The sequence below is a fragment of the Camarhynchus parvulus genome, chromosome 1 (assembly GCF_901933205.1).
Source record: "Camarhynchus parvulus chromosome 1, STF_HiC, whole genome shotgun sequence".
In the NCBI taxonomy this organism is placed as follows: domain Eukaryota; kingdom Metazoa; phylum Chordata; class Aves; order Passeriformes; family Thraupidae; genus Camarhynchus; species Camarhynchus parvulus.
In genome coordinates this window covers 98,578,929-98,601,492 of record NC_044571.1, presented here as the reverse complement: position 1 = coordinate 98,601,492, position 22,564 = coordinate 98,578,929, and the positions used below count along the sequence as shown (strand labels likewise).

Sequence of the window (22,564 nt, the reverse complement as noted above, 5' to 3'; positions counted from 1 at the left end):
TAATTCACATTTACCTCTGCTAATACTGAAACATGCTAGTCTTTTGATGTATATTGTTGTGTGCTGGTAAAACTAACAGGGATTTGTCTTTCCCAGTTTTGTGGTCTGTACCCAAATGAAACTGATGCCAGGGTTATTCACAATCTGTTTGGGTCATGTTTTTGCCTTTGGTAAAACTTTGCCTAAACTGGATTTGGGTTCTGTGATGTTTCAGTGCAGGTATACTTTCATGATAATTTTTCTCACTTGTGCTCCTTGTTCTGCTAGTGGATTGCATTGGAGAGATTTAAATTACAATTGCTTTGGCAAGATAGAAAGTGAACTAGATGGTTTTGAGGTTGAATACTATTCAGTTAAAACTGGTGTGCACTTTCTCTAGATGCCGATAATGTAAACAGCCATGACAATTTTTAAGCCATATGTTTGTGTGAGTATATTTGATTACAACTAGGGAGGAATCTCTCATGCAGTATCGATTTTTTTACTTTTTTTCCTTGTGGTTACAGCACACATTGATTTGGTACAGTAAGAATTATATAAGTTGTTAATCCAATTTAGCTGGGGTTTGAATTAGGTCTGATCTTTTAGAAAATAAACTTGGGTCGTAATTTGAATTGCTTATATCAAGGGGCTCAATGTGAACTTACTACTGAGAAATGCCTAGAAAAGCAAGTGTGTGTATGTGGAGTTTAAAAGCAGATGAATACAGCTATAAGAAACACAAAGCAACTGGAGAAGGAGTGGGGGCCTGTTTGGAGGCTTCCAAGATTTTATTGTCAGAAGAACTGAATGTGGATGATGATGATGAAGATGATGTCTTGGGAGAAAATCCATGAGAATACTCTCAAATATAAGCCTATACAGAGATATATGTCCCAAAAATATGCCAAACTTTGACAGGTTATTTTATCAGAAAGATTTACTTGTTTGTGTTTTGACAGCTGAGGTTGTTCTTTTAACTATCCTTTTTTTTTTCCAGACATATTTTAAACATTTGATGTTGACATATATTCTACAAAAAGCATATTTTTATAGAAAAATTACTTATTGAGTTGTGCATAAAAAATTCCTCTGTTTCTAAACAGTGGAGATGTGGTTTGACTGAATTGTTCCATTAGAAGGTCATTTAAGCTGCAGAACTCATTTCATGGACACTCCAGCAATCACTGTGCACCTTCAGAGCCCATTTCCAAAAAACCCAGAATCCCTCTTCACAGAGCAAACATTTCACTTTTAAACTGAGAATGGGAATTTCATATGAATTGAAGGATATTCTGTTTTGAAATAGCCTCTGTACTTAAATCTAGCTGAGGTTTGTAGAATTTCATATTAACAGTGAAGTTCTGATGTGATCTGTGTTTGGTAGAAGCAAGTTTAAGATAATTCCAGAGCTATCTATTAGAGGATAATAGTGATAAAACCCAGGATTATTTTTTTATTCTGGTTAATAATAAAGGGTGATCTTATCTATCTTATTTTTATTAAGATAATTGCAAATCTGACAAAATATGTAGTTACATTGTGGGCAAAACAGCAGTGGAATTTGACTTGCATGTGGACTGGTTAAAAGTCTTTGGACATAATCTTTTATTTGAAATTTGTTCTTCTCTATTGATTTTTTCTATTCTCTTGCAGTTTCTCTGTCTCTTCACAGGTATTTAGATGTGGGTAGCAAGGTGTGGGGGCTTTCTAAGTTCTGGAGAAGAGGGAAAAAGAAATGTTTTTGCTTATGTGTTATACCCTTCTATATGAAAAGAAAAAGTTCCTTAGAAGCTAATAGATAAAATTAGTTAATCAAACTGTGTCCAAATCTCCTTAAAAATTATGGTTTAGAAGAATCAGCTTGTCTGATTTCAAATAATACATAAAGTATGAGTGAGATGGGCAAAGGGATTTGTGGAATGGAGACAGATTTTTAATTTGGAAATGAACAACATGTCTCTTAATGAGATACATTTGGAAAGCTTATTGTGATCTATGCATAGAACTGTAGTCTTATATTTGTTCTGGCCAGAATAGCTGTTGGAAATCATGCTGAAAACTTTCAAAACCATTGAATAATATACAGGATGAAAATAGTTTTCTTTATGAATACACTCTTAGATTGGAGAATCAAATATTTGGGGGCACATTCTCTCAAGGGTTAATGGTGAAATAGTCAGGGTTTTTTTTTTTTCTGTCAAAGGATTCGGGGATTTCTTTTTCTTTTTTTTTTTTTTTAATGTAAAGAACAGAAAAATAGCATATTATATAGAGGGGAATTACTGAATTCTCCATAGAGAAGTTAAAAAGAAACTTGGATTTTTGAGAGCGCATGGTATATCCTTCAGGTCACTTATAGGTACATTGTTATAGCAGTGAAGGGCTTGTTTTTACTAAGAACAGGGATTTGTTGATTTATAGCTTCCTGTAAACAAGAGAAGTTAATAAATCATGAAACATGCTGGGCGGTTTTCACCCTGCCTATGGGGTTTTAATAGACTGAGGGGAAAGCAGCTGCCCTTCCATGGTGGCAAAAGCTGCTTGGGGTTGGGAACATCTAGGTAATCACTGCTTCCCTGAGACGGTAAAGGTGAGAGGCGCTTGTCAGCAGTGACTGCCGCTGTGCTGTGCCCTGCTGGGATGAAGGCAGTGGATGCAGCCAGTGAGGCTGTGCTGCCCAGCCGGCTTTGAACCCACTTCTGCTCACACACCTGGGCAGGTGGAAGTGAGCTCACCTCTGCCAAGCTGCTCCTACAGCTTTTGGGGAGAGCTGTCTCCCAGAAGAGCACAGCCACAGCTCCTCCATGGATAGCTGCTGGTGAGCAGCTCTTTGAGTAAGGCTCTCATAATAAGGACCTGTCCTGCAGTCTTGTGCTTTGTCTCTTTTATTTGTTGAAAAACAGTCTGCAGCAAGGGAAATGTGGGATGACACCTGTCAGGATTTCATTGTGTACATGCTCCTGCAGGGGGAGGAAACCCAGATGTTGCAGAAGCTGTGATTGCTGTCAGTGGAAAGAGGAATTGCACTGTGATTTATGATGATTTGATGCTTTCAATAGTCTCATCTGAAGACCAAAAAGCAAGGAATGGCTTTCGTTATTGGACATGTCTTAAATGATAAAACAACATAAATAGAGATTCTCATTTTGGAAACCTACTCAAGGTTAGACTGTTCTTTAAATGCACTTGTTTATGAAACCGATATTGCATAGAGAAATTTTAGTTTGGATTTGTATAACACCTCAGTGTTAAGGGGAAAATCTGCTTTCCTCTGTCACTGCCCTGACACTGGAGGATGATGAAGAGGAGAGGAGTCAGTGCATCATGTTGGTGCTGGTTCTGCCAGGTCTGCTCTGTGGGGCCTGCCTGGGTTGCCATCAATGTATGCAGTGTGCTCTGCAGCACTTCGATGTTTAAGAGTAGCTGGCCAAAGCGGAGGCATGGCAGAGGCAGGGCTCTTCTCTTCTGAAAACTGCCCTACATTCCAATAAATCCAGGCACCTCAAAGCTGTCTCTATGATGCAAAAGCCTACAAACTACTGTTTTCCCTGGCCAGAGGTGTAACAAAAAGCTTCCAAGCTTCGATGGTTACAATATAAACTGAAGGGAGGGGGCAGAAGGAGGAAGAAAGTCTAATGCCAGAAACGGGAGTTAAACATCCCCTTCCCTTCCCCCCTACAAATCCCAGAAATAGAGGAGTAGACATTATGAAGCAGGCTTAGTTTCTAGCAGCTTGATCTTTGCCTTTGTGTGCACTTGGCTTTGTGTGCATTGATGTTCTGTTGGTAATTATCATTCTGTTGTCACCTGTATTCATGATGACACCCCTATATCACATTTTCATCACAGCGTGAAATGTCGCTCTTTTTGCTTTTGTTTTGTTTAGTACTATGAGTTTAGCCCAGAGCTGAAAAAAACCAAAAGACACTTCTCACAACACACAATGCTACATTGATAACCTTGCAGTTTAGTTACTGATCCTATCTCAATGCTTCCATCTCTCTCCTTCCTCCCACCCATCTTTTTAAGCAGACAAGGTTTTCCCTCAACAAGCTGATGACAGAATAATTTCTCCAGGTTGATTGTTTGCCCCACATGGTCCTCTGGATTTCTTCATACAAGTGGAGAGAAGCAGATCAAAAGCCTGCAAGAAAAAAAACAGGCAAAGGATTGAAAAAAGCCACCATAAAGAACCTACTCAGGTTTCATTCTGATGATGAACAGGCTTGTAAAGTATTCTGAGACCTGTCAAATTTTCCCATCTGAAATCCAGACCTATTTTAAAAAGAATTTTCATAATGAGTGTCTCTTTTTTTTCCTCCATCCACAGGCTCAGAGTATTTTCTGAAAAAGTTCTGCAGGGCAGAGGAGTTGAACAGTTGATCACATGCAGGAGCACGGGATAGATGGAGTACAGCTGACTCAACAACTGCAGGGGATTTGGGTAAGTGCCCACCATGTCAGCCAACTAGGATTTACTAAAATATTGGTTAATATCACAGTATTCATTACTTTTAAAAGGAAATTCTTACTTTATCACCCGTCAGGCAAATTTAACCTCACTAGGAAATCTCAGTTTGTTGGGGAAAAAGTATGCAGGGAACGGCTGATGCAAACATGAAGGCGTTAGCATCCAACTGGGATTGACTTTTGCAAGTTAGCTTTTACCTAAGGGTACGCAGACCAGACTTTTCCTATTAATGCTAGGGGGGGAAGGTTATAAGCCCTGTGCAAGGTGGAGGCTATCACTGTATGTCAAACCCACTTGTGCTGCTTTCAGGAGGGAAACAATCAATTGCTTGAAGGAGGCAATTTTACCCAACTTGTGGTGTCAGTCAGCCTGTTCCCACAAGTCATTGCATTGATGGAGGAAAATTTTGATAAGCAAGACTTCTTATCTGGCTCCACTGCAGTTGAATGACAAGAGTTTGTTGATTGGAAGTGACATTGTTTCAGGTCACAAAGCTGGCTGGACATGGTAATTGCACCACCTTTGTTTATTTTTAAAGTAATGATAACAGTGATATATTCTTCAGTGAAGATCGTGGGGATTTGAAATCAAGTCTTGGGCTAAGCTGATGAACTGATACTGTCCAAATTGACATAGTTACTGTAATTGCCTTGGGTACTGTGGGGGAAAGCCTTAAGAGCTGCAGGAGATAGGAATGCTGGCCCTGCTTGCATAGTCTTGGTCAAAGAATGGTTTTACCAGTGCATGATGATTTGGTTTTTTTTCAACTAGATCTTCAGCAGTACACCTCAGGCTTGTTTCACAGGTTGGCTCAAAAATTACTTCAAATCTTATTTTAAGTCTCAGATGGCTACAACACGGACTTGAAACATGATGAAAGAAATAGCCATAAGCGAATCTCTTCTATTTCGCAGTAGAAACAGTTTTTCTTTTTTAAATATAAATTTGGGAACAGAATCTCTTTGATTTCATAGTTTATGAAATCTGTGGTATTACATGCTTTCTTTGACCAAGATATTGGCAGCATTATTTACTGCTAATTTGTTTAACTTCCAAGGATTGGATAAGGTTGTACTCTACTGCAGTGTTATTCTACATCCTTAGTGCTTAGTTGTTGTTTCTGAAAGCGAGGAAATTGAAGTAATCATGATGGCATAAACTCTTGGTGCTTTTTGTCAGGGAAGTCTTATTTTCTGGTAACTTTTCAGGCTGCAAACAGATGGCTGCAGTATAATCTACTTGCTAGTGACATCAAGCATTATTTTACTGAAGATTTATATTTATATCGCTCTCTTCCAAAGCATAAAAAGCGTAATTAAGTAGAATGATACTCATTTAGATCTTTATCTGCCCATGTGATTGCAGGGCTCTGGGGTCAGGCAATCGGATTAAGAGCATCTCATCACTAGATCATGTGTTTGAGTCCAGACCATGGTTAGAGGTGACTGAGGGCCAGTAGAATGTGATGACGCTTTAGGGGCCTTCATCAGATGATTTTACAGTGTCTGTAAATTTGCTAGCTGTAAATGATCAGTGGTCTGAGAAGGAAATCTAGACTGAATGTGCATGTGTGGAGAATGTATTTAAGCTTAGGAACAGTCTCTTAGTTCCAGGTTTTAGGGACTGTCTTTGTACACTACCTGTGCAGGGGACGTGACAGCTTTTACTTTTGTGTTTCAGTCCAAGGTGATCCTGGACTTGCTTTAGTCTCAGTGATTGTCAAATTGCAGTGCCTCCACTGAAAGTGAGGGAGAAACACGATGTAGACCAGCTGCAATAGAGCTAAATGGTCCCATTTTTTTCTCACTATTGGATTAATTAGACGGTATCTTAAACACTGTAGTTCTGTTCATTACAGATACTTCTATATGTGCTTGCCAGCCTGTAAGTGAATGTGGCACAGCTGGTGTTTATCTGATGGCTCTTGTTTTGTAATCAGCTTGTTTATAGTATTTTGTGGCTGAAGTAAGATAAAGAAAATCCAACATGATTTTTAGTTTAGTTTTATGATGTGAGTCAGAAATGCAGTGACCTCAGTAGGGAATCTATCAATGTTTTCAGTTGGTTTGTGTTCCTGGTGTTTCAGTTGAATACACTGAAGTCGTACTGAAGAGTTTAACCACAAACTTAAAGAAAAGCAGAGCACAACAAGCCAAATTATGTGGATTTTAATGATTAAAAGGAGATCTTGATTTGTCAGGAACATCCAAATTTGAGCTAAAAGTATCTTTTTCAGACCAGTCACTGCAATAATCTCCAAATCTTATACAGAATTTCCTTTCTTTTTTTCTCAGGTGTCTTGCTGATGTCAAAGTTTTTCTGATGCAGTAGACAATACTAAGCAGAGCCATGGTGGAAGTAATATGGAACAGTGTGGGAGGAAGATATCACATTTGAAGATAATTATTTCACTAGTGGATATAGGAAACGCTAGAGTAAATCTAATATTTAGCACAGAATAGCAGGAAAACAGACCTCAACCCTTGCAAGTGAATAAATTTAAATAGACCTAATAAGTCAAGATCTCTGGCTTGTTCAACAAATAGTTGTTTAGATTTATTTATATTATTATAATTGTATTTTCCCAGTAGTCTGTCTTCTTGGAAGAAGGTGTTATGCTGCTTTGTATAAATCTCCTGGAAATATTTCACAAAGGCGTAGTATTCACTTGATCACCATTCTTTTCTTACTTTGTAAATATGCAGTTAACTTAGTTTCTTTTCAGACTAGATTAAAAAAAAGTTAGTGCATCCAAGGATTGGTTGTAAAAATAAAGACATACACATATACTAAAGTACAATGTTTAAAAGTTTATTAGGAATGTTTTGAAGTGTTAGAGGGTAGGTTTGTATTTTATTTTTAAGAGCTTTTTGGCAGTATGGTACACCAATTAAATTTCCCTAGTCATTAGGCAGTCAGAAAAACTGTCTCAGCTGGATTTTTGCCTGTCTGAGGCTCTGAGATGAAGCTCCAGATGGACCTGTGCTAGTGCCTCTCTCTATACACACCTGGTTTTATAGATTCAAGAGCTGTAAGGCTTCTATTATTTACCCAACTTACACATTTATTTGTCACTACAGTCATAAGATTCACAAAAAATACTGAGCTGTGAATTCTGGAAGCAGATGTAGGTTTTCACCCTTTTTGTGTTCAGAAGGGTTTAGAATTATTATTTCATTTCAATTCATAGGCACATTATGTGTTACTTCCATATAAATATTTTATGATCTTGAATATGAATTACCCATTGTAGTGTGCTGGTCAAAATCTGGGGTCTTTCAAATTAAAGTCTAATGATTTTGATGTGGCTTCCTTTTGTGGAAACTTAACATCTCTTTCTCAGACCCTTTGGCTTTTTTGTTCTGTGAAAGAGATTATTGTAAAAAGACTTGAAAATAACACAAAATTCTTTTAATTTACACTAGAATTTTTAAAAATTTTGGACCAAAGCAAAAGCTTTGTTTTTCAAAAGCTGCAAAAATTTCTTCAGTTACATTTTCCTTGGACAGTATGGGCACCTACTTGATTCACAAAACATCTTGGCATTTGAGACTTTAGCTATGATTTAGAATTGGTCAGGGAAAGCTCCTGTTTGGTTCTGGTAGTATTTTGATTAAAGAGATGTTCCAAGCTTTGACCCAATATTTAATTACAAATCTAATATATTATGGAGCTAATTCAGGATTCTTTTTTATAAATCTCAATAATTGAGGGCAAGAATATGACTAGGAAATACATACAGGTCATTCTGAGGCCAGATAATTGATGCTGAAGGCAAGTCTCTGCCCGACTAATGTGTGTTTTTAAATCATGGTCTTTCTTCTTCAGTCCACAACTGCTGTGTTCTGAATAGTTACAAGAGAGATTAGTTTATTTATTTAAAAGAAAAATATTTTCACATTTTCCATGTGTGAACAATCAGCTGGTTTTGTACATTCTGAGGTGCACCGATTTCTGATGTTCTTAGCTTTATTATTTCCTCATATATGTCAAATTATTACATTTGCTGTGAGCCTTAAATACTGTAATTTTGGGAATATACAGGCTGTTGATAGGTTTAGTAGGAAACTGTTGAACTGCAAGGCTCATGTGTGTGCCTCTGTGTGTTTGCCTTTGTCATGTGTGTGTGCCTCTGTGTGTTTGCATATATGTATGTGCATTTCTGTATATATTTATTTTTTCCATTTTGCAGTTTTTTCTAAGTGTCAGGAATGTGACGGCACTATGGGGTCTGAAATCACAGAACACTCTAAAAAAGATATACGTGTTTCAAAGTCTCAGAACCAAAGATTATCTACAAACATAGAGAAATTTTGTAGTTGAAATGTGTTTAAAAGTTCTTTGCATCTCAGTTGCCCTTTATCTATAAAAAAAAGTTTAAAAAAGGCAATTATCACCTTTTGATAGACTTATCTTTAAAACAGTTTCTGTAAAGATCCAAGTCCTGTTTTATCTGCATCATAAGACCCAAGGATATAAAGTGGAAGGCGATAGTGAAAAATATCTGGATAATTTATTTGAACAGGACATACATGTCAAATGAAAAAGTTCCACTGAAGAACTTGAGGTGGAGAGATATTCTTCTGTTTTTGTTCACTGGGTTACTTTTAAGTGATGGCAAACAGTCTCGTGTGTATTTAGAAGCAAAGTGGTTCTGAAGGACCTGACAGTGGCACAGTAAATGCACTTCACAACTATTCACATCTTGGGTGCACATGCAGAAACAAGTGTAGCAGAAAGATGAATGCAAGCCAGGAGGACAAGGAACTATTTTGTCATGAGATGGCTGAGATGGGCTTGTTGAACTATGTAATGATAATTTGAAAGTATTTTTGTGAGCAGAAGTAATGTTCCTATTCCATTACTTGTAGATACCTAATGTACATTGCTAGAAAACATTTACGCAGTTACTAGGTATACCAGGCATGTATGAAAACACTTATAAATGTGGCACCAGCTTATTATGTGCTCATCACATCTATAATTTTCTTCTAGAAATTTTTGTTATTACTGCTAACTATAGTTTTTAAAAGATATATCCAGTCAGAAGGCATGAGGATCACCGTATTATTCTGCTGAACTGCCATACCCTGTGGGTTAAAAATAGAGAATAAGCAGTGGACTATAGAAAGTTCTTATAAAATACAGGAAGAATATTTGAAATAATAATGTACTTGGAAGTCGTAATTGGCTCACAAATGCAATTCAATAAAAATGTAGGGCTGAGTCAGTGAATACTGTTGACAATGGAAAATTTTTGAAGATCTTTTTAGAGAGGATGGGAGAGAAAAGAAATGAATATCAGGTCATGACAGAGAAAAGAAGAGGGAATTTAAATCAAACTATAGCTTCTCAGTGGAATTAAATTTCTAAATTGACTGCAAAAGCTTGTGATGTTTAAATCATAAACATCTTTACTTGGGAATTCTCTGCAGGTTTTCTGATATGGTGAAGTTTATCAAAGCAGGGACGAGGGCTTTGTAAAGTGATAGCAATGAAAGTGAGGACTGCCTGTTGCAACTCTGACCTCTCTGTACTCTTCAGTGATGAGCAGCACAGAACAGCAGGGCCTGAGTCTTGGTACATCAGTGAAAAATGATATGGGTTTGTTGTTTAGGAGTTTAATGAACAGAAGGGGTCAGATTTCCCTTGCAGTATGTGTTGGCATCTTTTTAATCCTGGAAATCTTCTTATCAGCCAAATATGTTTGTTGTAGATAAAAGAAGCCTTTTGTTTTTAAACCACCAAGAGCAGCATTCCTCAAAAAAGGCATACTAAAAACTGCACACTAAATGAAGGAAAAAAGGCAGATATCTTCCTTAGATTTCACTCCAGGATTATAAATCATCCCATTCCTGACACTTGCATGCTATCTTATGATTTTATACATGCATTTTTAGTTTCATATTTATATGCCAACAATAATATCATGTTCCTGTTACTATTTTGACAAAACTTTTATGCTTCTATAATTGTATTAAATGGTCAGCCATATTGGTAGGGTGGCAAACTTTTGGTTAGGATGCCTGATACATTTGGTAGGGCTGAAGGTCAAAAATTTCTGTTGAGAAATAGCTTGCTAGGGGCCTTTAAGACCAGACTGGAAAAGCAAAATGGCTGCCTTAGTTGTGTCTGAGGTGGGCAGATCAGTGATGTTGGCCTCTCAGGATGCTTTCTAGCCCTACAGTTCTCTTGAAAAATGAAAAATTATGCATATTCATAGCTTATTTAACCAAAAGCAGGGGGAGTCAGCTCAATTGGTGATGTGGATCTGCATGTTGATTCATATGCAGATGAGTCAATAGCCAAAAAGCAAGTAGGACATTATTGGTTGTGTTAAAATCTGAATTGTTCTGAATACAGCTGGAGAAATAATGCTATAAATACTTAATGTCTTAATTCAGATTTGCTCCTTAGCAATCATTTATCCTTCCTCCAAAATGCAGCAGTTTAAGTTATGTTTAATAATTAAAATTTTAGAATTTATTGTGAAGTTCTGCTTTTCATATAAAATAATAATTACAGCTTTATCAGTGGCATCTTTCATTTAAGTAGTTTCAAACAGTTTTTTTTTACTAGCAGAAAACCGCTGTGGATGTTAGAAAATTAAACTCAGATTTAGATCTTGGTAAATTGCCCTTGATATATCCCATAGTAATGGACATCAGAAACCAGCCCATATACAAGAGAACAGTAATATCCACTTTTTCAATGTAACTGCTGTATGTACAAACAGAGGTAAGGCTCCAGAACACTGGAGAAATGCCAATATTCTGAAAGAAAAGATGTTTCTTTCAAAATAACATATGAATTTTCATGGTAAACAAACAAGCAAAACACTGCTGTGCTTCTCTGTCTGAGAGTGATGGACAGGGTGAAGAGATCATGAAAATACAGAGGTTTCATAGCAACCCAGTTGGAAATTTTATTTTCTTTCTCATGTTTTCACAATTCTTCATCAACATTAGCTGCAAGTGCTGTCAATCTCCACAGGAATCTAATGGAAAAAGTGTTAAGAGTTAAAGAGTGCTTTTGTTTGGAATTAGGTATCCACCTGAAACAAAAAGGAGGTTGTATTGTTGCTGTAACTCACTCATTGAGAAAATTGTGAAGAACTAGGTGGGAGAGCTGCTTTTGGATGTGATAATAGCAAAAGTTACACCTGACTTCCCAAATGTGCATGCTTAGCTGGAAGCTGGTGTTTCCAATTCTGTGTTTTATTCCGTGCACTTCTGAGCAGAATTGCACCGGAATCACTGACTGTGCAATTGGACACAGCTTTGACTTTTTAGAATAATTTGGGTCAGTGTTTTCTTGGAGTTGATCTTTTCATTGACAAAGCATGTGGGAGTGTACTCTAAGGGTCTTTCAGCACAGAGCATTAAATGAGCATGGTCTGAAAATTAGTGAAAGCCTTTGTGTTATTGAGAAGTACCTCACACTGCTGTGTAGCCATGAAGGATCCAGTAAAGAGTGAGAGTTTGTCTCAAGTGTTCTCTCCATGGGCTGTGGCCAGCTCTTCTCAGCAATGCAGGACAGTCCTTTGCCATGCCAGGTATGGCTGCATTTAGGTGTGCTACATCTCTGGAGTTAGCACATGTTCCGTATCCACTTGGAGAGAGGTGATCTGTAGTCTTAGAGGAAGCAATTTCCTAAATCTTGGAATTGCTGAGTTCAGAGAACATTGCCACATTTGGGGTCTACATCAGCAGCTATATTCTCTAGAATGACAAAATCTTACATATATAAAAACCCAAACAAACAAACAAAATAAACCAAACAAAAAAATTGGTGTACTTGGATATACTGACAAAAATCTCAATATTTTGGGATGCTTTTGACAGACACGTATAAGAAATTGGGATTTTTTTGATTATGGTAAATACCACAGGTATTACACCTTGGAGCTTTCCTTGCAAAAGGAATCATTACTGAAAACACTTGAAATTCATGTGTTCTGATTGCCAGATACAATTCAAGTAGATGCAAGTGTCTGTACCAGCTCTTTGTGGAAGCTCAATTTAATTGCATTTGTTCTACAAAGAACAAGTGTTTGGCAAACAGATATGAACCAATTTTTATTATAGGATCATGAACTTCAGAATTTCTGAACTAATCATTTATTTCTGTGGTTTTCTATGACTTGGAAAAATAGTTTTATTTTAGCCAAGATGTCTTCCTTAAACAATTTTACACTGAAACGTCAGAAAAACAGTTGGAATTTAAATATTCAAGCAATTCTAATATATCAATATATTTTAGGGTTGTTTTTTTCCCTTTTCTATTATCCTTGAGTGCCTTTTATTTTGCCACACGTTATGATTGAAAGTTGTAGAAGTTAATAGAAATTAGGCATTACTCAGGAGCAGAGAAATGGGCCCTGCTGTCTGTGACCCCTTTCCCACAAGCTTGTGAGATTTATCCCCAGTTCCTTTTGCTGGAGATCATCGCCTCCCAGCAGTAGAATGTTTGCAGTGAGCATCTTTAATGCAATGAACAGATGTGTGTAATAACCACTCCATGTTTTGCTAGGTTTTGCAATGGAACAGGTATGGTTGCTGCTCCTGCTGACGATTAAAGTGCTCCCAGTGACTGCTCAGTTCAATGGATACAACTGTGATGCTAACCTCCATAGCAGGTTTCCTGGTAAGTATTTAATAGACTTTTTTTCTAATTGCTTCTTTATTGTCTTGGTTCAAAGCAGTGCTTATTTTTAAATACAGAGCTTTAAATCTGTCTAAGGCCTGGGGGTAGGACTCCAGATTAAGTGAGTGTTAACTGTTTTTGTGACAATGAACTTGCTTAATGCTGCACTTTACTTCCTTCTTAATTGCACAATGGGTCAAATTCAGCCTGGTAGCAAGCAAACAATTCCCCTCACACCAGTGGGGCTTGACCTGCTTTTGCCCGTGCTTTAAACTGTCCGAGACATTCACCAGAGCTCATATTGTTGTAAATGTTCTCTATAGATTTAACACTCACGCTTCTAACTGGGTTTTCTTTCATGTCTAGGTTTTATAGTTTTCTTTTCCTGGGTAAGAGAATATAATTATATCCTTTTAGTAAGATAAAGAAATATGTATCTATTTTAAGCAAAATTACCTTGATGGCAAAATTTTAGTGCCTCACTTCAACATTAAGTCCTTGCTTAGGGATAGGTGAAGCAATGAGTTTTGTCTATGGATGATGTATTTTCCTTCCTCTAAGAAAATGGGAATGAAGTCATTCTGGGAACATTGGATGCTCAGAGCTGTTAATACAATGAGAAATAGAAATGAAATGTCAGTCTTGATGGCATGGTATCAGGGTTTACTCAGGCAAAGGATCCTTTAGTTTCTATTACATTGCTGATCCTTCCTGCTTCAGCTATACCATGGGCAGAATAATAATAATAAAAAGAAGCCTGTGAATACTGTCTCTCTCACATCTTGTTTTTCTGAGATAGTGATTGACTTGAATAGTTCAGTAATGAACACTCAGAATAGTATTACACTGTAATACCTCTCCTGTTGTTGCTTTCTGAATAATAAAAGTTTAGATTTTTTTTTTCAGGAAGGGTCAGCTCTTTTATTAAATTTAAGTCAGCAGAAGGCAGAAAGTCGGTTTATTGATTCCCATGTTACTATCACACTGCTAGGCATTTTGTTGGCATAAGGACCAACAGTGGGTTTGATTCTTTTCCACTTAATCAATATGAACATGAAGAAGAGAAATAAGACATACAAAGAAGATCAAATACATTGTCTCCATTCCTGAGAAAATCACAATTTAGCTGAATATTTTGCAAGCTACTTTTAAATATATATATATTCCTATTATATTCTATTCATAATAAATATATTCCACTTAGTGTCAATTTTGCAGGCTTGCCTCTGAAGTGTGAATTTTGCCCACTTGCTTCAGAGCTACCTTTTGAGTTTCTTATGTAATTGTGGCTTATCTGGTCCCTGTTTCAGGCTTCTTGAGATGTTTGCAACAGATAGAGAGAAGTTTATGTTCTTCTTTCTGTGTTTTAAAATTTTTCTCTGGTCATTTTTTGCACCTGCTCTGTGCCAATGTTTGTTTGCAATGTGATACCTGCGAGTTGAATTCATCTCTTATTGAGGGTACTTAGGGGCCTCTTGCAGTTCTGCCTCATAAAAATGAGTTGTATCAGATTCCATGTCTGCCAAATCTCATTGACTTGGGAGAAAATCTGTTTAGGTTACAGGCAAACAGATATTTTTTAAAGTAAATTCCAATCATCCCTAACTGGCCATAAGAGCTGAGAGCAGAGTCCTTCTTTTTCTTGTTTGTCATAAAAAATTGAAAGGCTAGGATTTAATCAAGAGTCTTACTGTTCATATTGAGAGCTAGGAAAGAAAAATAATTCTGTTTGTTAGCTGTGCATCTGAGATGGAGGTAAAAGCCAAGAACCCCTTCTGCCCCAAATTTGACAGGTGTTATTTTCAATATGCAGAAGGGTCTGCTGTGTAATGGGCTGGGGCTAGTGGAGCTGTGATGCTGCTGAAGATGGAGAGAGCCTCTGCAGGGAGAAGGGGCTCAGTCTTCCTGTGCTGGCTTCCCCAGCACCTGGCTCAGGAGAGGTCAAAAACAAGAACGTTTTAAAACCAGTATCTTCCAGGCTGAGATAGTACTCACAGAGGTTGGTATGTTATGGGTAGATTTTTCTCCCTGTTCCTTATTTGTTCCACACAAGGAGTCTTTATTGCTGTCAGCTGGAATTCCAAGCATGATGTGCATATACTGGAGAAGCCATTGGGTGTTGAAGTTGGCTCCTCTTTTTCTTTAAATGTTGATAAGAAACAGGAGTTGTCTTCAACAAAGAGGACAAATGAAGCCTTCCTAGAGGAACCATGGAGCTCATACATTTTTCATTTGTTTGTGCTTTTATCATTCATCGCTTAGGTGACTTCTTGCATAGGAATAGTGCTGCATAAATAGGATGACAATCAAACAGAACTTTTGTTTCTGCAGTTTGCAGGTTTATTTTAGAGTGCAGGTGTGCAATAGTCATCGGGAATGAAGGAAAAAATAGCCCCGTTTTTGGTAGACTGCAATTGCAGCAATTTTTTTTTGTATCAAAGCTAGATTTGTTCTAGAGAATATATAATTAGGTTAGATCTTGCCATCATTCAGAAAGCTTACATGGGGAAAAAACTTTAGTTCTGCATTACAGTGAAGCATAGCTTTTAGACAGCTTCTGGGCCATAGAGCCATATCAGTCTGTCTCCAGTTGGGACATGCAGTTTTGATTCAGGGGGTTCTTATCTTGAGTTCATGTTGAGAACTTTGTAGGGACTGAGGAAATGTTGCAGATTTTTCACATACACTGTGCGTTTTAATTCAATATCAAAGCAGGGATTTGATCAAAGAGGAGGTTCATGAGGAGAAACTGGTTTTGAACTACACAGGTCTTTTCATTCCTCTTCTGATGGAATGACTTTTATCAATGCTGTTCTGTGGAAACTCTTCTCCTCTGAGGGTTGTTTTGCTGCCTGCCCTGGGGTGAGTTGTCAATGTGTGGAGGGGTAACAGAGCAGAAGTGGGCAGTAGAGCTCCCAGCATTTGCCCCCATGAGTCTGCCCATGGTCTCTGTTTCTGTAGGAGCTGTGTACCTCTTGGGCTATACTCTCTTGCTTGAGAGACATACATGAGCACTTCTGGCTGCAGATAGCTTGTGTGATTTGAGTCAGAAAGAAACCAAGTGGTTTGCTTGTATGGAAACTCTGAAGCCATTATAGTTAAGGCTTCATCAGCTGGGTGCCATAACCTTAAAGCCATCACTCCTCCGACTCAGAGTCTTTTAATGCAGGAATGCAAATACTTTTTGTTTGTTTGTTTGTTTCTTTTAACTTATATAGGAATAATATTTACCCTCTCAAATTGCTAAGAAATGAGCTAGATATTTAACATCTAAGAGGGCATTAGATCTGTTTGGGACTGGCTTCAGATAAATTTCTGCACAAAAAATGCTTTATTTCCAGAATGGACTAATTTGGCAGCAATGCTTCCTCATGAAGTAGTGGGCAGAAAAGGTTAAGCCTGGAAAGGTTGTTTATCCTCCTCCTGTATCATGCAGAAGTTGGTTTTGTATGATAGGTCTCATCTCCCATAGTGTCAAATGATAATTTTGCAAGCAGTAATGATAAGTTAATTGGTAAAGTTATTATTCTGCTTTCTGAAAAGGCTTGAAGTGAGTTATGAAATTAACTGAGCTACTTTGTTACATCCTGCAATTCGTTATGATCTGTTTGTGCGTCAGTCCAAGGAAGCATAAATGCACACTTTGCCATTCCCTGTTTTGTGCTGGCCCCTCTACCTTGGTACACTCATTAAATGGATGGTAATAGTCCTCCTGTAGAGAAAACGAAGGCATGCTGCTTCCTGATCTTTGTGTGTTATGTTAGTGGGATTATGATTGTGTACAAACCAGGAGAATTTCATGCCAAATCACTTCAACTCCTGTCTTGCCTCCAGTACCTTTCTGCCCAGATTTACACCCAGTGAGTAACATTTATCATGGCATTAGCTCAGGACTGAGTTTGGCCTGTTATTTTCTGCACTTGATTGTTTTGGCTTGAAAGCCGCCATTAAAGCTATCTAAATTAAACTACTTGTGCTCCTATACCATGGGGGAAGAACTAGTTCATTGTAATGGAAATTTCATTTCCTCTCTGCTGTGACTACGAAGTGAAACAATTAGTTTTAACAGGCTTAATGGTACAGTATTGACTGAAGTTGTTCTACAATTTTTAATAGCCCTTAATCTTTAAGCAGATGTAATAAATTAGTTCTATAAAGGAGTAATGTCTGTGTTTAATACAGTGCAGTATGTATTTTTGTAAAGCACTGGGGGGAAACACCAGAACAGCCCCCCAACCGTCTACGAGCAAAGAAGACCTTAAAGAAGGGCAATGTTAGAGCTTTAAAGCAAAACAATTTGTTGCTTGTGCCTGTATCTGAACCTGATGCTTTTCCATTCAGAACATAAAAATCTTCAAAGCTTTTTAATAAAAGGTCAAATTGGCGAAGATACTTTTTTTGCTTTTCAAAAATTGATCAGTTTTAACAGATGCTTCTTTCTAGGTCTTTTGTGTTGTCATAATGCACAGAATGAAAGATTGCAAGATGCTTTGTGGTATTGATCATAGTCTTTCAAGAGCCAACTGATTTTTCATTAAAGCTCAAGTTGATGGTTCTTTACAAAAAACCCAAAGCCAAAATCCAGGGAAAACCAACTTTAGAGAGATCATAATAAATTACTTTGATATGCTGTTGATTGTACTTCAAAGTCTGCACAGCCGGAGACTGTGATCTCATACAAAGTGGACTCCAGACAACTCAGAAAAATGTAGCCAGTTTTCATGCCAGAGTGGACGGGGAGGCAGACTTGGCCTTCTCTGTTTCTCAGAATTGCTGGAAATTTCTGTTCCAGAGGGAGCTGTTTAATCAGACTCCAAATATTTAAACACTTGCTGTTTTCTACTTTATTGCAGTGTTTCATTTTACAAATGTGCTACTAAAAGATTTGGTGTGGGATTAATATATTTCTTGCTTGTTTACATTATGTTGCTATATTAACTTTTGACTTTTTCTTCAGCAAAATGGTAGAGTCAAATCTGTTCTTCATACTAATGTAATTCCTACCTTTATATTCTAATATTTTCCTGAAACTGAAATCTAAAAATTTGTTTGATTGGAAGACACAACGCTAGACTAACTGCTACAGTAGTTGTGTAATGATTACTTCAAATCTTCTTACAATGTTTTTCCATGTGTTTTTGTTGCAGCTGAGCGAGATATCAATGTTTTCTGTGGAGTACAGACAATTACTATGAAGATAAATTTTTGCACAGTTCTTTTTTCTGGTTATTCTGAGACAGATCTGGCACTGAATGGGAAACATGGGGATGCCCACTGCAGGGGCTTCATCAATAACAACACCTTTCCAGCAGTGGTCATTTTCATCATCAATCTGAGTACTTTGGAATCTTGTGGAAACACTTTAGTGGTAAGACCAAATCGAAGTGAAATTACAGTACGACTATGCATACATAGGATCAAGTGAATGCCCTTGACAGCATTGTATCTTTCACAGATATTTACTTTGTCTTATCCAGTTGGAAACATATTGCATACTTCAAAGAAAACCAGAGGAAGCTGGTAATTTATAATCTTGATTACTATTGAGAAAATATGGTGGGACACATATTTGTCCTCTGATTAGAAAGTGTAATTTTTATTTAAGTATTTTTTCAGTGGAAGAATGAGATTGTTCCAAGGTCTTTCTAAAACTCTTGCTGACCTTGCCTTAGATTTTGCAGAAGTGGAGTGTTGGATAGTTCATGTGTATCACATTGAATGATATCAAAGTACCTATGAATAACTTAAAAAAACAAGTTTAAAAATGTATTATTTTCAAGGCTTTTATTCTCTCCAAAATTCCTATTTGTATTTGATCCCTGTCAGTTTTTATAACAAACCCCCTGTTTTGTTGCAAATAATTTTGCTGAAATGTTTGATATGCTCTGTGACCTCTTTGCCTTAGGGTGAGTTTTATTTTAAAGTTTCAACAAACCACCTGTTCAGCCAATTCAAGACTCTCTTTTCCAGCTGTAGCACCTCTGTGACTTGCAGTAGAAGAATTTTCCAGGAAGCAACTGCTTCCTGTTCCTGTGTAGCTGGTTACATTGTAAGCTCCCTGAACTTGCTATTTGATCATAATCGTAAGAGATTGATGTTTAAAAAACAAAACAAAAAGACCCCCCGGTCTGATAAGTCTAAATAATTGGAGCTTCCCATGAAGTCCCCCATCAGGCTGCGCTGAATACAAAGATAAAGCAGCTGCTAAAAATATAACAAAAAATATTCCCCTATTTTCTCTGTTTATTCATGCTGTGCCCCCACATGAGGACAAAAATGGAGCAGGGAGCATTTCTTACCATGTTCCCCACTCTGGAGTTTTACAATCCCCTGCATTTCTTGGCAGTGCTTCACAGCAAAGACCTTCAAGCTAATTTTCAATACAAGTAAAGGAAAGCCAACAGTTCAGGCAGAACTTGTGTAAAACTCATGTCTTTCTGTAATACAGCAGAATCAGCTTTTTACTTTATGGGAGTAGGGTGGTGAGGAAGTTAAAAAAGCTTTGGTTGATTGTGCTAATTTAGCCTGTATTATTTAGGCAAAAACTCAGATCCTGGAAAATTCTATTTTGTGCCATTGAAAAAATTATTAAGTATGCCATGGGCAAAAGGCATGCCTGCTTCTGTCTTTTAGGTGTGCTTTTGATAGACAAATAAATCAAAATTCCTGCTGTGTGTCCTGTGCTACTTACTGCAAAATGCTACAACTCATGTGCACCTCAGGATGATTCTTCCATAATGAAATGTTTTTTTAAGAAACCATGTGTTTTAAAGCTACTGAGAACATCTGTTTTGCTAATACAGTTGTACAAAAGAAATGGTGCAGTAGAAGTCCAGTGCCATGTTAATTTGGCCTGTTGTGTCTGTGCCTACTGAGAAAGGAATTTGTGCTCTCCGTTATTTTCAAACAACCCCCTTATTCAGATTCAGTAGCTACAGATGGAGTGGGGCTGGGATACCAGCAGGGAAGTGTCCCTCAGTTTTCCTGAGGACTGTGTGTTCTTGCAGGCTCTGCACACTCTGTGAGCTGAGCAATACAGAATAGCACATGCCCATGGACGTAATTCAGGTTGCATTGACTTTGACTTTGTAATACTTTTGAAATCACTTCTGTAATTTCTGACAGTTTATAGTTTATATTTAAGATTTAGAAATATATAGTATAAACACAGCTGCACTCAAAGTTCAACTATTTGGCTTGCATCTCCTTATAAAAGTGCCTTATTTTTGATGTGTCCAAACTGAAGTGCAACAGTGAGAGAATATTGTTTCTTGCTTGTGTATTGGCCTTTTTATTGGATACAGAAGCTCATTGTAAGGTAATACTTTTTAAAAGTAATAGAAAAGTTGCTTTAGTTTTTCCCAATAAGTAGCATAAATTAATTGGGAATGTAGAGAAAAAAGTACCTACTAAAAATATGCTTCCAAGATTCATAATTCTTTTCAAATGTTGCTCAAGTCTGTTCTAAGAACAGGGATACAGCTGTGACTTTTATATGCATGAGTCCAGGGAAGTGAAAAACAGAGCACAGGGAAGATGTTATTAAACTAAATAATTTTTGGATGTTTTAGTGAATATATTTCAGGGTAAATTATGGGCTAAACCATCACTGTCCTCAAGTTCTTTTGCTCCACAGTTAACTTCAGCTAATAGTAATTTTCGCTCTTCCTCAATAGGTATCCTCAGCTCGAGGTATCAATGCTTATGGAAATACCTCAGTGGTACAGATAGGCAATGTTTCAGGCTATATTGATACACCAGACCCACCAACGATTATCAGCTATTTGCCGGGGCTTCTGTACAAATTTAGCTGTAGCTACCCACTGGAGTACTTGGTTAACAATACCCAGCTCGCTTCGTAAGTGCTTTTTAATTTCTATGTCTTTCATCCCCATGGTTGTGTGAGCATGTAGACGTGCAGGTCATAAACAACATTGTAGCAATTTTGGCTGTTTAGGAGTAAAGTGAAAGGAAAAAGCACCAAAAGAAGTGGTGTTGCAAGGAAAAAGAAAATTCTGTAGTGTCATTATATGAGATAATATAATTTATGACGATGTGCTGTTATGAAGAGACCCTTAGATAATGTAAAACCTCCCTTAAAATTCAGGTTTTCTTCTCAAAAATTATAGCAGAAAAAAAAATTCTTCATGAAATAGAAACTTGTAAATATAGAATGCAAGAGAAAATATTTCCATGAGTAAACCTTGTACATCATGTAAAGTGAGTTTCTTTCTGTCACTTTGCCTCTCTGCTAATTATTTTTCTGATTCGTGTTTCCAGTACCATCCATTATTTTCTGCATAGTTAAGACTGTCAGTATTTCCACTATAAATTCCTGTTTCTGAAGTTTATAACCCAAATGCATAAATTAACTCCTTGTGATATGACTCATTGAGTTTTTTAATGATAAAACCTACTGAAGTATGCAAAAACAAAAATAAGGTATCTTTCTTCATGATGGTTTTTTGGTTTCTGGGTCTGTTCTAGGTCATCAGCTGCTATTTCTGTAAGAGAGAACAATGGTACATTTATCAGCACTTTGAATTTGTTGCTTTACAATGTGAGTATAAAATACAGTATGACCTGGACTGAATTAATATGTGCGCTATGTGGATACAAACTGTTTTAGCAGATGAAAGTATAGATTCCTCTTCATAATTGGCTGTTTTCTTCCCACTCCCCCCATGAGCCAAGACTTTCTTCCAGGCATCTTTCATCTCTGAATGCCTTCTTCTTTTTTGTTTGCATGTACCTGCTGTCTTGTGTTTATATGGCTGGTCTTTGAGGACAGACACAGGCTTTTTGTCCTGTATTTATACAGTTCCTCAATTTACAGCTCTGGCTTTCAGCTGGTAGTGCCACATGACCAATCAATTGTAGCCATAACAATCATACTCCAGAGTGCATATTTTGTTTGCATTTATTATGTTTCTGTGTGTGTCTATAGGTGCTTTGTGCTCAAACAGAGAGTACTCCGTAGAATTCTATAAAATTATTCCAGACCTATTCCCCATAGCAATGAACTGGAGCACTTTGGCTGTGGTATTTTTACGTTCAAGCCTCATCAGAGTGTTTAAATCACCTGTGGTTGTTGTGAAGGTTGCATCAGTTCCAAATCTATATCCTGATGCATATGTTGCCTTACAATGTGGACTTTAAAGATTTTAAGGGTTAATAATTTTGACAGTTTTCATCCAATGTTTCTTCCTTATGTTTTAGATAATTTGAATATGCATTATTGTAAAAGCTTTTACCATGTAAATGGGTTGGTGACACTGAAACATGAAAAATGCAAGGACCTCTATTTAACATTAATCCCTGAAATTATATTTTTGTGTTGATTAAAATTTTTACTCATACATTTTAAATACCTGATTTAAATATCAATTTTTCAATCTATCAAGCATCATTTTTTGTAAATTATGAATCCGATTTTTGTTGCATTATTATTCATGCCATCGTGTT

The 22,564-nt window shown here is 37.1% G+C and overlaps 1 protein-coding gene across 2 annotated transcripts in view; it reads left to right on the top strand.

The window, feature by feature from the left end:
* The first annotated feature begins 4,355 nt into the window (after window positions 1-4,355).
* Window positions 4,356-22,564, top strand: part of ZPLD1 (zona pellucida like domain containing 1) — a 30,406-nt gene continuing 12,197 nt past the window's right edge. Inside the window, exons 1-5 of one of the 2 annotated variants that reach the window (XM_030953451.1) lie at window positions 4,356-4,426; window positions 12,986-13,099; window positions 18,247-18,467; window positions 20,776-20,957; window positions 21,587-21,659. In XM_030953451.1, the coding sequence (XP_030809311.1) occupies window positions 12,994-13,099; window positions 18,247-18,467; window positions 20,776-20,957; window positions 21,587-21,659 (582 nt within the window). In that variant the 5' untranslated portion in view covers window positions 4,356-4,426; window positions 12,986-12,993. Of the gene's footprint in view, window positions 4,427-5,191; window positions 5,259-12,985; window positions 13,100-18,246; window positions 18,468-20,775; window positions 20,958-21,586; window positions 21,660-22,564 lie in introns of those variants that run through there. The other variant, XM_030953460.1, reaches the window with a different exon arrangement.